Source organism: Apaloderma vittatum, unplaced genomic scaffold, assembly GCF_000703405.1.
Source record: "Apaloderma vittatum isolate BGI_N311 unplaced genomic scaffold, ASM70340v1 scaffold27282, whole genome shotgun sequence".
NCBI lineage: Eukaryota > Metazoa > Chordata > Aves > Trogoniformes > Trogonidae > Apaloderma > Apaloderma vittatum.
The window spans coordinates 65,231-78,612 of record NW_009705713.1 but is presented as its reverse complement, the minus strand read 5'-3'; the positions used below and the strand labels follow the sequence as shown (position 1 = coordinate 78,612).

The window sequence follows — 13,382 nt, the reverse complement described above, 5'->3', positions numbered from 1 at the left end:
GAGCTGTTTATTGCCCCTCCATGGCTAACAAACTGCTAAATGCAATCTACCAGCAGGCAAGCTCCCCTTGCTATCATGAAACAGATAAATGCATCATCGCATCCCTCCTCCTGGTCCCAGAGACTTTGCCAACACACCAGCCAGATTTACCCATGGACAGGTGCTGAGTTACGTGCTGGTATCCCACACACACTGTGCCAATTCAGAGCTGCACAGAGAAGCACTGAAACCTATTTCCATGTTATGCCATGCTTGGCGATGCAATTGCAGTGGGTTTTGCTTAGCTGATGAAAACACCACGATCCCATGACAGTCCCTGGCAGAGGTCCCCTTCAGAAACCTGCCTGGGAGCAGCGTGCACAGCAAAGGAGAGGCCCCTTCCAAAGGGGCTTAGCGTCTGCCCACCCGGTGCTTCACAGATGGCTCTCGGCACCTTCTACGATTACCATTTGTAAGGCGTTGATCGTTCCAGCATCTGAGTGCCCCCACTGCCAAAACCAGGGCCAAGGAACAGACATAAACAGGAGATGTTATTCACACTGGCAGGTCCCACTTGACAAGGCAGCCCGACTTTCTGCACAGGCTGCTGCTGCTCCCGAATCCTCTGCCAAACCAGCGTCAGGCAAATCACTACTCCGACCTGGCACGGAGATGACAAAAGCTTGGGAACTGACCCAATTTGGGCAGAGTCAAGCCCTGCTGGGGCAGCTGGACGGGGTCAGACATTTCTCCCCCACCTCAGGCAGAGCACGTGCTGCCCACAAAGGCACAAAGCCAACTCTGCCAAAACAATGTTCCTCATCCTCACTGGGAGCACTGGGCCAAGCGCCTCGGACAGCAGCTGGCTGGAGGCAGCTGGGTTTTATCAGCTTTGCTCTGGAGCGGTTGCTCTGCACGTGCCTCTGCCCACCTTGGACAAAAATGGTCAAGGATGCTCCACTGAAAAATCCCCACCCAAGCCAGTTGCAGCAGCAGCCTCCCCATCGGGTCAACTCTGCTGTGCCATAAGGAGCCAGAAGTGTTCACGTTTATCCTTCTTCCTCCTCTTCAGCTGGCTTTAAGTCATGGGAGGCGAATTCATTTTTAAGCAAGGTACAGTGAGAGCTCCTGTGGTATTTCTCAGCTAAGTCAGACCAAAGAGGAGCCCCTGCACAGGGAGAAAGGGGGAGTGAGCCTTGCTGAGCTAATGAAACGATGAAAACAAACTAATACAAACCCAGAGAACATCCTTGAAGGCAGATGAAAAACAGAAACAGAGCCAGGAAACAACTGTAAAATTGAATCAGCCTTTGGGCCACAACACACTCAGCGTACTGGTGGTCAGTAAGAAAGTTTCTGCAGGGAGTCTGGTCCAGACAACACCCCCAAGAGCATCCTGATCTCATCCCTCTGCCTTGGGGGGCTCCTCACATCAGACACAATGCCTGAAGGCTGACTAGGGGGAGACCCTCTGGCTGGGCCATTGGACAGGGTAAGATTTTTTTCATACCTACTGCTGGCAGCAAGGGCAAATCCTGTCCGACTGCCCTGCCTCAATACTTAGCAAAAACCGGACAAGAAACAACCTTAAAGCCCTGCCCACGTGGCATGTCTGCGTCACAGCTCTATGGGGCAGCAGGGAAGAAAAAGGAATTAGTGTTGCAACCTGCATTTGGGATGTGATATTTTGGCACCTCTGACACATCACGTTCCTGTGACTCCCTGACGGCTGTGAAGCAGGAGCAGTACTTACCCACAGCTGCCCCAGCCACTCAGGACTGGCAAAGGGCTTTCAGGTCCACAAGTGAAATGGAAAACTGAAATCTCAAGTGTTGCTCTTGGTGGCAGCAGTTGGGTGTCGAGGCACCAGCTCACTTCTGCTGTGCAACTGGCTCAATAAACCACAGTGTCCCCTCTAAAGACCTCAGCCTAACTTGTGTCCTGCTTTTCCAGATGGCAATCCTAAGGCTCTTAGCCTGTCATTAAATTCTGTGACCCAACAATTCATTCACAGGATGAGCGGACTTTGCCTGGTCTTGTATGGAGCTGCTGACTAAGGCAATGACAGGAGTGAACTATTTTAAAGCGGAGTTACTCATAAACGTAAGCAGCTCGGATGGTGAAAGCAAACACCAGCTGTCATAAAAACCTGGCGTTAAGAAATTCAGTCAGCAGACCACAAATTGATTTGTAGCATGCCCAGCACACTTCACTGCCTCTCTGTCTTATTACTGTATAATAAATCAAACAATTTATGAGTCCTGGTTATAGTACAGCTTTAAGAAAGCAGTGGGGCAGAGGGCAGGCGTCTTCATACGAGCCCTGTGGAAGCACAACTGAAATGAACCCAGCAAGCTCAGGGATGCGATACAGAACGGAAAGTCCTCTCCAGAGAACCACAGCCCATGTAGGACTCTGAGAGGGGATGGGGGAAATATGACACCTCTCGCTTGGTTACACCTTGGTCTTGCTGCAACACACTGGAGTGAAACCTGAACTCAAACTGATTAGAACTTCAGCTGTGCCCTGGAGCCTGAGCTTCAAAACGTGTAAGGCTGCACGGGAGGATTGCCTGTGTTAAGAGTGAAACCGAAGGCGTCGCATTCAGGTATCTCACAGATCTGCTTTAAAAGGCAGACAGCCTTAAGAGCCTAGAAGGCTTCTAGCAGCACTCCAAAACTGATGTCCTGTCCAAACTTTCATCACCACTGAGAAACTGCAAGGGAGATTTCTGTCCTTGAAAAAGGACTTGTAAAAGACAATGATGCTTGACAATTCAGAGATTTCAGTTCTTGCCACCTTTTTCCTCCTTTTCCATCAGGTCTCCTTCATATGGCCCCATATATCTACAGAAGACATTTCAATGTCATGGTGTCTAACGAGGCACAGAATAAAGGCAACCACTGCTCCCTGTGCACTGGGGACTTACCGCCTGCCCGGCTTCGAACCACCAAAGGCAAATGTTTTCCTGCTGCCCCTTCTCCACCCATGACCCAGTAACAGACCACACCAGAGCTCCCTCCTGCTTGTCCACACCTCAAGAGCCCATCCCCTCCCACTGCCCTGTGGGCCCACACTACCACCAGCAAGTTCTTCAGCAGCACAACACTTCTTCAAAGCATCCATTACCTACTTGATGAGCCAACACTTCTGAATTCAGGCACAATATAACCAGGGAATTTGAAGCTGGCAAAGCAAGACAGAGCCCAAAGCACACAACTTCTGAATGCATCAGGGACAGTGCACATTAATGCTCTAATACAAACTATGCAAAAATTAATAGAGATAAAGGAAAAAAACCAACTCACTGAATACCTACTACGTATGCTGAATGTATATATTTATAGAAAATTGCTTCTCAAACAGAACGTGCAGTAACACTATTTCTATCATTTTAAAGTAAATATCTATTTTATTAGAGCAATCTGTGTTAGTCTGGTATATTAATGCATGTAGTAATTCTGAATTTGGAGTGCAGCCACAAAGGTTTCAGTCTCTAGAGCCATCAGTATCTGTTGAAATAACTTTTTGCACATAGACTCAAAGCACCAAAAACCTTAAAACAAACACATGAATTAATACCTGCAAAATAAATGCTGATAGAGCAAATTCAAGACTACAGCAACACACAAATTTCATGTTAATTTCACATTTCAAAAGAACACATCAGAAATTTCAGCCATTTCAAACAACTTTGGAGCCCACCACCTGATGAGATCAAAGCCTCCCTTCTTTTTATGTGAGCACGGTTCATTAAAAAAGGAAAGAGACTTGAGGAGATATTTGCATGACTAATATGTATACTTGGATCAAGCATTATTACATGATGTCTTCTGATCTTCAGCAACATGATCTTTCATGCAAAAAAATCAAGTCATCTGCAAACGCGACATGCCTTTGAAAACTGAATGCAGAATTCAGTGCATTTCAGAACTCATCGTTTTCATTAGAATGTGAGGAATGAGTAAGTCAGAAATGAATTAAAGCCAATTATAGTATGCCATAACGTGTAAATGGAAAGTGCAGACCATAGCCCTTGCTTGAGGTTGGAATATAAACAGAAGCAACTTTCTCTGGCATTTTATCGCTGTAGCAGTCTACAAGAAACCAAGACAAACAGAAATTACTTTTCTCAGTAGAGTTAATGAAAGGCTGACATTTGAATTTGAGCGATTTGAAGAAGGTTTGTCTATGCTTTATTTTTTCCAAATCCACTACACAAGATCTTTTTCATTATAAAGTATTAAGATAATTACAATAAAATAAGTTACCTTTACATAATCCTGACACGTTTACTTTTCAGTAACAGACATCTACACAGATAATGCTGCCTTGCTTTGAAAATGGAAGATTGGCCTGGCTTTTCAAAAAAACCCAACACCTACATCTTTGTGCGTATTTCCAACCCAAATGGTGTCTAGTGGCAACAGACAAATTCAGAACCCATTTGAGCCAGTATAAAGAGGAGGAAAGAGCAACTCCTGAGCCTGCCAGGCACAGCTAACACCACCTCCGCACTTGCTACAATGGCATCTGCAATATCAAGCGGCTTTCAAGCCTTAGAAAGCACTAACTATGTAAATAGGCATTAGTATCATCTGCTCTGCAACCGTGATTTTGGGAAGGCACCGAGATCAGCAGCAGCTCAAGACCAGAGCAGTTGCCTCTTTGCCTTTCATGCGAGCACCGCTGCCAATTCCAGGTACAAAGGGACACACCATCACCGCTCGGGGCTGCATTCGTAACAGCACGCGCTTGCTGGAGGCTGAGAGCACTGGAGCTCTGGAAGAGCTCAACGCGGGAGCAGTAGGAGCTTTCAAGTCTGTTACTCAGAGGGCAGCCTGCTCACATGGCCAGAGGAAGACTGGAATGCCAAATTCAGCCTGTTAAATTCATTCAGAACTTAACCCACTACCTTCTTCCTCTAGCAGCATTACTGAGAGCAAAACAAGGAATATTTAGTTTCATTGTGCAATGATTTTGACGGAGAGTGAGGGAACTTACAAACTTTCTCCCCTCATGTTGCTCGTTTTGTGGTTTATTTCTTTCCATACACTGTGTGCTCTCTTCTCCACTAGTGTTCCAGGGCACGGACTGTTCACTGCTAGGTTTATCTCTCTGGCGATAGGACTTGCTAACGACTTGACTTTTTGTGCCTTCTGCACCAACATGAGAAACACAATTATTACAAATCTAGATGCTGACATTACCCCAATTCCAAGCTATTGTACCGATATTTTAGCAGAGGAGTAAGTGAAACTTTATGAGAATAGCATAAACATCTGATGCCTTTTAAAGATTCAGTGACAACCAGATCATCAACTTCTGCAGTCACAACTCTTCTGATGTTTCTATGCCACTGTCTCTGTCTAAAATGATTGAGATAGCAGAAATAAGCCTGCCCTGAAACTGTAAACTGTGCAAACAGTACATTTAGTTTCACATGAATTGCTTTGTCCATTGCAAGTAAGGAAGTGCCAAGTATTGTCTTAAATGGTACTCACTGCACTATGTTTTCATTATGCAAATCATCTGCCCCTGGGACAGCAAACTTTCTACTGTGCATGGTGGCTTTTTCTTTGGCAGGGAAAATGCAATAGTTCATTGTGAGTAACATTTGTTATTTAGCAATGCTGTCTTTAGCAACACTTGAAAAAACGGCATTTTTGTACTTCAATTAACCCTACTAAGGCATAGTTGGAATTTATGTAAATATACATCACACAGTATTTCCATTAAATTATTGGGATATTCTTTCTGGGATTTTTTTTCTTTTTCTTGAAACACAAGGAAGAAACTATAGCTTAAGAAGTGCAGAGTGAAGAAAAGGAAGAAGATGAGGGGGAGGAAGATATAGGAAAGCTCTTTTGGAGAACCTGCAGTTTAACAAAAACCACAAAATCAGCTCTACAAACATAAAAAGAAAGGCTAAATAAATAAATAAATGAATGAATAAATAAATATTACTGTTAACAGATAATAGTACACCATTAGGTGCAGCTTCCAGGGGTCCAGAAGATACAGGGAGCTTGCAGATCACACTCCGGAGCCAGTGGCAAAGATAAAGCTTTACCCACAGTTATTACCTGCTTTTCCTGTACACAATCTAAGACCTCAATCACATGGAACTTATCCTAATTATGACATTTGCCAATATGTAAACTAAAAACACAAGAAAAGGTAACAGATGCCAGAGAGAAGAGGACAAGTGCCTTTTGTGTATGCAACACAAGCAACCCCCGTGCTCACCAACACCAAATGATCATTCCCAGGAAGGATAAATCCCAACACCAGGCACCTCCCGATCCGCAGCAGATAGGATAACTTGTCAAGGAGCCCAACGAACGTCCCTTTGAAAAGGGACACACATGCGATTATACCACCACAGTGAAACTCTCTGGCCTTTGGGCCAGGCCACCACAAAGATAACACAATAGCATCCACCAGCAGAGGAATTTGTGAAACAGGTGTGAAATCATTAAGTCTCTGTCCTCAGGAAATATTTTTAAAAGGAAAAGATGAAACAAGAAGATTTATAAAGAACTACATTTATTTTTGTTTACAGCAGATATCATAAATAAAGCTAGAACAATTTTCACTGTGTGCAAAATACAGAATTTCCATGTGAAAATTTAAATACAGCATTAAAAACTATTTAATAAAAACATTCAGTTAAGATTATAAAGTAAAATGAAGACAGAAGATTTAGGAGAAAGACAGAATCCTCACTCGCCAGGAAAAGCTAGGAAGACTCTGCAACAGAGGGTAAAAAACACAGCAACGGGAAGCGGTTTGAAATGGCAGACCTTTACGTCACAACCTTCATCTCAAAGCATGCTGAGCTTTGTAACAAAACACTGTAGCCCTGAAATACGTAGGAAGTCATGTCCTAACCCTTTATGCAGGAAGTGACACTTAAAATATGGAGAGGAGAGGTACCTGTGTGGGCACAGCGTGGGGACTTTCAAAGCCATCAAGTCATTTTAGGATACCCACACAAATAAATACTATTGCTTTAGTCATGCAAACATACAGGTCAGCAAGATAAAGTGTGGGACCCTGCAGCCCTTCTGCATTCCTGGCTGGGGCGTGTGAAACGGGGCAAGTAGCAGAGGATGTCTGGCCCCTCCTGGAAATTGCTCCTTAGATCAATTCCCTTTGAAAGGGATCCTCAGCAGGGAAGGCTGGGTCATGACCATATCAACCAAAACCTCAGCACACCTGCTTGTCAGACTGAGCCCTTGGCTCTTGTTTGGATTTATTTCCCCTTCCAAATTATCAACATGTGATTACACGTACTGGAATTTACATAAACAAATACATACAAAATAATCACACAAATTTGTCATGGAGAGTAGTGGCAACGGCTCATGCAGCAAGACTAATCCATTCATCAGAGTGGCAAATGGGGCCTAGTTAATTAGTTAACCAAACAACACAAACCAAAACATGCCGGTGTTATATAACCAGAAACCAGTTTATAAACTTGGCATTTTGGTATTACAGACTAAAAACAGCATGCACACATATTGCCGTTAGTCCTGCTGATTATGTTACTTGGGGTGGAAGACTGGAATTTGCATTGCTTTGGCTCTATTTTGGTTTCAACAGAATCTTTTTCTATCGTATTTTTCTAGTATGAAAGCAAAGAAATGCTTAGAAAGTGCCACAGTGCTCAGATGTTGCTTGCTTGTTGCATATTTGAGCTCACTGGAAAGAGGTGTGGCTAACCAGGAGAATCAGCTAGCTAATCTTGTCCTGACCTTACTTGACATCTTTCCTTCAATACTTTGAAGGAAATAAGGCTTTAACTAGTTCTTTCAAGACATAATGTACTTGCCTAACTTATCTTAAAGGCACAAGGAACGTATGTGGACAGACATATTCTCTGCAGAAAGCGCATACGTTACCTTTCCTGAATTGTGAACTCAGCAACAGGTTAAACGATCATACCAAAGCTCACATCCATTAATATACCAGACACACACAGTTTGCTACAGAAGTCTTAAAAAAAGGCACAATGAAATGCTCTCCAACAACAGTGTTAGTCACACCATTTTGAAACTGGCAAGCGGAAAAAAATTCACCTGAGAGCAGAAAGGCTTCAGCCAGTGAGCGGGTGCACCACCGGAATGATGAATTGGACTAAAAGCAACGAGGGAGATTGACAGAGAAGACAACAAGGAAAAAAAAAAACCAAACATAGAACTTAACTTGGTTATACAGGAAAGCATCAGAAAGATTAAGCAGGCATGAAGAAGCATTGGCCAAAATGAAACTGCCTTTTTTCATCAGATCCTGACTGAAGACATGTAAGTATGAGTCTTACTAGCAGAACATCAAGCTGAAGAGATTAAAATATTAAAAAAACCCACCATGCCAATTAGACTGATACCAATAAAAAACCTTCCCAACAGAATCACCTACAAACTGTCAGTGGAATATGCAGTGTAATTAAGATTCCTCAGGAAAATGCTTTCCTGAATTCCTCAGGAAAATGTTTTCCTGAATTCTACTGTGGGAATTTAGGGATTTTATTCCCCTTTACACAAACATATATGTAAAGCTAATACCATCTTTATTATTATTTTTTAAAAAAACCTTTCTACTAGCAAGACTCATTTGCTTTAAATTCATTGGACATCAGAGATTTCCAAGTTTCTTACTATATAACCATTTTCTGTAGGTTTACCATTATGCTCACTCTGCTGAAAAGCATAATATTTTCTGAGTAAACAGCAGGAGAAAATTTCAGGAAAAAATGCTCCTGAAGGCTGTGCTGTTGACAAACCGAAATCAAAATTGACAGCAAGCCAACTCTTAAAACTTTACCACTTAGCAGTTTGCTGTGTCGCAGGAGTAACATAGTAAGTTGCATTGTAGATTTCTTTCTTTTTAGGGTGAAACAATTACTATAATTAGCAAATAATTGAAAAGTATACAGTGTTCCAAAGTAGGTTTGTTTTGTTGGGTTTTTTTAAATGCTATAGAAGAGGTACAGGTACATTTCTTTACATATATAGAGATGCCCACCACATTACTATAACTGTTGTGGTGTCCAGTCAATATTCTAGCAATGTTTTGTTGAATATATGTTTGAGCATTAATGGCAATTTGTTTCAAATGAACACTAACTTATACCTTCATTCTTTGCGATTTTTCTTCAAGCACTTTTTCAAGTTCTGTGCATATACTTAGCAATTTTTTTTCAAAATACATAAGCATTCTAAAATGTGAAAATCTTTATCCTTATAAAGAAAGTCAAACTATCTAGAAGAAAAATCCAGTTTGTCATTTAAACAGATACACTTCCTTTTAATACCTAAAAGCCAAATCAATTACTCTTTTTCCACATCATGTTAAAAAACATGAAAAAGCTGCCAGCCTATTATCAGTGTGGTCATTTAAGACCACTGGAAGGTGATCCTCAGCTTTCGTACTAACCGAATGTGACATTATTTCCTATTATTTAAACTACATCCTTTTGGCTAGAAAAAAAAAATGCTACAGATGCTTTTAATTTTAGGCTATATATATATCACCATGTTTATGAATTTATTTACCTATTTCCTGGTTAACTTCTGAATGGAAACATTTTAAGTACTTGAGAGACAGGGAGCATGCTAACTAGAAAAATCTAAGTAATTTGGGATGTTAGGGTGTCCTTGCCATTTAACCTGTCCCAACACCTTCAGATTAAGTTAGACATTGTCAAGAGACACCTGCAAATTTACTTAACGGTTGGTCCATATTACAGAATTTCACCTTTCTGCTCCCAGCTTTACACACTGAAATTAATTAAACATGTAGCTAAGAAGTAACCTCCTTAGAATACATTTGTAGGCTTTTGTTGTTCTAAACTTGTATTTTTAAAAAATTCAAAAGGACAATAGGAGCGGTGCCTACCCAGAGACACAACAGCAGAGTTTCAATTACAGGTGAATACTCTGTAAAGTGAGATTCCTTGAATCAGCCACCTCATGAGGAAGCCTTGAGTGGATGAATAAGTCAGGTCTAATCAGGCTACCAGTTCCTTTGATTTACAGCTTCAATCAAGCCTTCAATCAACTCATATTTGCTCTTCAAATTTATTTCAAAATTTTAAATAAATTAGTAAATACAGATCGTACCCACTATCAACAAAGGGTATCTAGGACATGTAAGAACTGTAAAAGGCGTGACTAGAAGCATGTCAGTTAAGTACATAATTACTTTTTCTTTTTTTAAAAAATACATCCATGCAAATTATAAACCTCATAACCCAGAGCAAAGATGAAAGCAGGAGAAAAAAGTATGCGTCATATGCAGGTTTCAAAACCCAGTCATTTGTCATAAATACTCCCCAAACATCTGAAAGAATGTATGTTCTTTCTTGGTCTAACAAAAAAATAAAAAAGAGGGTGGAAACAGGAAGAACAGTTTTTCAAAGTACTACCCTCACAACAAGCTGATGAGGGGATAAAATGTGGAGAAAAACAAAAAAATCTACAAAATATCCTTCATCCGCCTCCATGTTCTGGAAATGTGTCTGGACACTATCCTTCATGTTCTAATAAACAGTACACTTTACATTAAAATTTTGATTGCATCTCATTTATATCAGAAGGAATCCATCATCCTTTTAAGTCACATGTTAAATTGCATGAAAAGTTAAAAAACCCCCAACAACCTAACCAAACCAATAACTGCTCCTCCCACCCCAGGAAAATAGCCAGGCTGGTAATTTTGAAAATCTGAAAGGCACAATTGAGCAAGACACATAAAAGAATTTAAACCCTATAGATTTTTTTTACCCATTCAAGCACATTTTCAAGTGATAGCTCTGCTTCGCGGTACATATGAGTAAGTACCTCTAAAAGAGCACAGAGGAATGGCACACCAAGGCTCAAGAGTTCATACAAGTAAGCATAGTTATATGCATTGTCCCTGAAATGAAGGTTGGTAGCCTGCAGAAAACCATGCATCCAGTTAGACAGGCGTCTGGGAATGTCAAGCAGATCCCTTGTCACCCGAAGGGGCCAGCTTAGCGTGCCCCTAAAGAAGGAAGTCAGGATACCTGGGGACCTGTCCTCTGGGCTGCTGCCAGCAGGCAAAGTGCTTGCTGTGGTGGTCTCTGTGGGTTTGGGTTCCTCTTTCTTCCATGCTTCTGTTGCCTCCTTATATAAAGCATTATAAAAAAAAAAAAGTTAAATATACTTCTAAAAATGGGAAGTTCAGTTTCTGCTGCTGTTTTCATTTTTTTGTACACATTGTCATTTCCAGTTGTTCAACTTTACTTTATATAGGAAAAGCTAATTTCCAATGAGAACCAAACTACGAATATGCCAAATCCACAGAACCAGGGGCTATATTTTAGCATTGATTTTACTACTTCTGGACATCAAGTAGAAGATGTCTTACACAAGTATTGCACCCTGCTCCAGGTAAAGCTGCTTCTCAACATCTGCACTCATAATACAGCCAATACATACCTTGCCCTGGTTCTGTAACGTTGCTCTTCTCTTTCTGTGTTTAGTGCTGATTTTGCAGTGCGTAAAATGAGGTTTACAGTAAAATTTACCTATAAGAAAAAATGAATCACATTATAATTTATCTATACATCTACAGACTGAAACCCCACTGTTGCATCTCTAAAAAGATGAAATCAGGACAATTAGTGGTTGGGCAGCAAAAGGAATGGGAAACTTGCCACCAACTGTCAATAGCTCATAGGTCTGAATGAGTTTCTTTCATATTGCACAGATTTGCACATCTCTGAAGTAAGGCAAGGTCATTTATCTACCACACAAGTTTAAGATTAATAACTAGCAGAAAAAACAGATTTTATAAATATCAAGTCACAAACCAACACAAAATATCAAGCAGCAAAAAGTCAAACAATCAGTTCAGAAGAAGCGTTTGCAGAAGATTCTCTGAACTGCAAAAGAATCACCTTTGGCCTTGCGTCTTTAATGGTTTCTTAGAAGGAGATCAGGCTGATACTCCAAACTACTCAAATCATTTGGAAGTGTCAAAGGAATTTCAATTCATTTTAATAATTTCCCCCTAATTTACAAAAAAACCACCACCCAAACCAACCAAACCAAAAACCGAACAAAACATACCATGGCAAAAAATAATTCCCTATCTCCAACGTGCAGGCAGTAGGTGGGATTGCGTGCCCAAGATCTGAATCGTCCATTTCTGCAGCAGACTGGAATAAAGTACACTGCTGCTTGGCCAGGACTACTGCTTTCAACTCCCAAGCCACAACATCTTGAAAGAAATAACCTATATTACATCCAGTCATCTAAATCTGCCACTATCACACCTTATCCTTACAGATCACATTATTTAACAGCCAGCTATGAGCGATGAGAAAAATCACCTTTTTCCCTCCCATTTTGACCTGTGACTGGACAAACTGCATTTTGGTCACTCAACTTATTTTCCACTGATGATTTCTTCATTTAAAGCTCAGGTCTGTCACAACTGGATTATTTTGAAAGACTAGAACTGCAAGTACAAAGACTCAAAGATCAGCACGGACGCAGACAGTGTACTTGGCAGACCTCCTCCTGACTGAGCGACTCGACCAGGCCTTTTTCCTTAGTTCCATTAAAAGCATCAATATTCAGACATTTTAAGACATTCCTAAATAGCTCTTATATTACCTTCTTCAACATCAAAGGCATAAATTCCTAAACGGAGTGTTGTAGAACATATTTCACACTTGAAGCACTCCCTATGAAAGAAGTGGCCTTCTGCACTCAGCCGCTCCATAACATAGACCCGTTTTTTGCAGAAATAACAAATGTCGCTCCCCCCAATGGACTGAGGAAATTCTTTTCGCAGAGATCCCTGTTAAAAGATAAAAATAGAAATGCACATAAAGCCATTGCACTGCACCCAGATATAAATACTTATTAAGTGGGCAGCTGCTTTAGCTGCTTGAAGTTTTACACAGCACCCTTCACACACATTAAAATAAGCGTCAGTCAGGTATTTTTATTACTCATTTGCTGCAATTCTGTAGGTCTGTGCAGCAATTCATAAATCGGACATGACAAGGACTTTAAGGAGTGAGTTTTCAGCTGGACTTGCATCCACCTTCCCTCTGGGAGTTCACCAACTTTGGTGCTTTCTCAGGTATGAGAGCAGCATCAGCCCCAAATGCTCGTTTATCACCTGCCCGTGGCGTCTCGCGGCTGCAGGTGTTGGTGTTCCTCAGAAGAGGGCAAAGAAGATCTTGCCAGCCTCAGACAAGACATGCGACTTGGGTTAAGACATCCTGGAGACTCAGTTCATGCACACTCCAGAGCAAAAAAAAGTAGGCTTGTTCTTTAAGGTTCAAGAAGAAAAACCATCAAGCTTTGACGCTGGTGTCTGCGTGACTGTTTTCACTGCCACAGACCTGCAGCCAC

At 41.4% G+C, this 13,382-nt stretch overlaps 1 protein-coding gene across 2 annotated transcripts in view; it reads right to left on the bottom strand.

The window, feature by feature from the left end:
• Positions 1-8,083: 8,083 nt before the first annotated feature.
• MICAL2 (microtubule associated monooxygenase, calponin and LIM domain containing 2) overlaps positions 8,084-13,382 on the bottom strand; it is a 47,652-nt gene continuing 42,353 nt past the window's right edge. For both annotated transcript variants that reach the window (XM_009865537.1, XM_009865538.1), the window contains 4 exons: positions 12,633-12,819; positions 11,451-11,539; positions 11,036-11,135; positions 8,084-8,124 (listed from right to left, as the gene is read on the bottom strand). In XM_009865537.1, coding sequence (XP_009863839.1) covers positions 8,084-8,124; positions 11,036-11,135; positions 11,451-11,539; positions 12,633-12,819 — 417 coding nt within the window. The remainder of the gene's footprint in view (positions 8,125-11,035; positions 11,136-11,450; positions 11,540-12,632; positions 12,820-13,382) is intronic.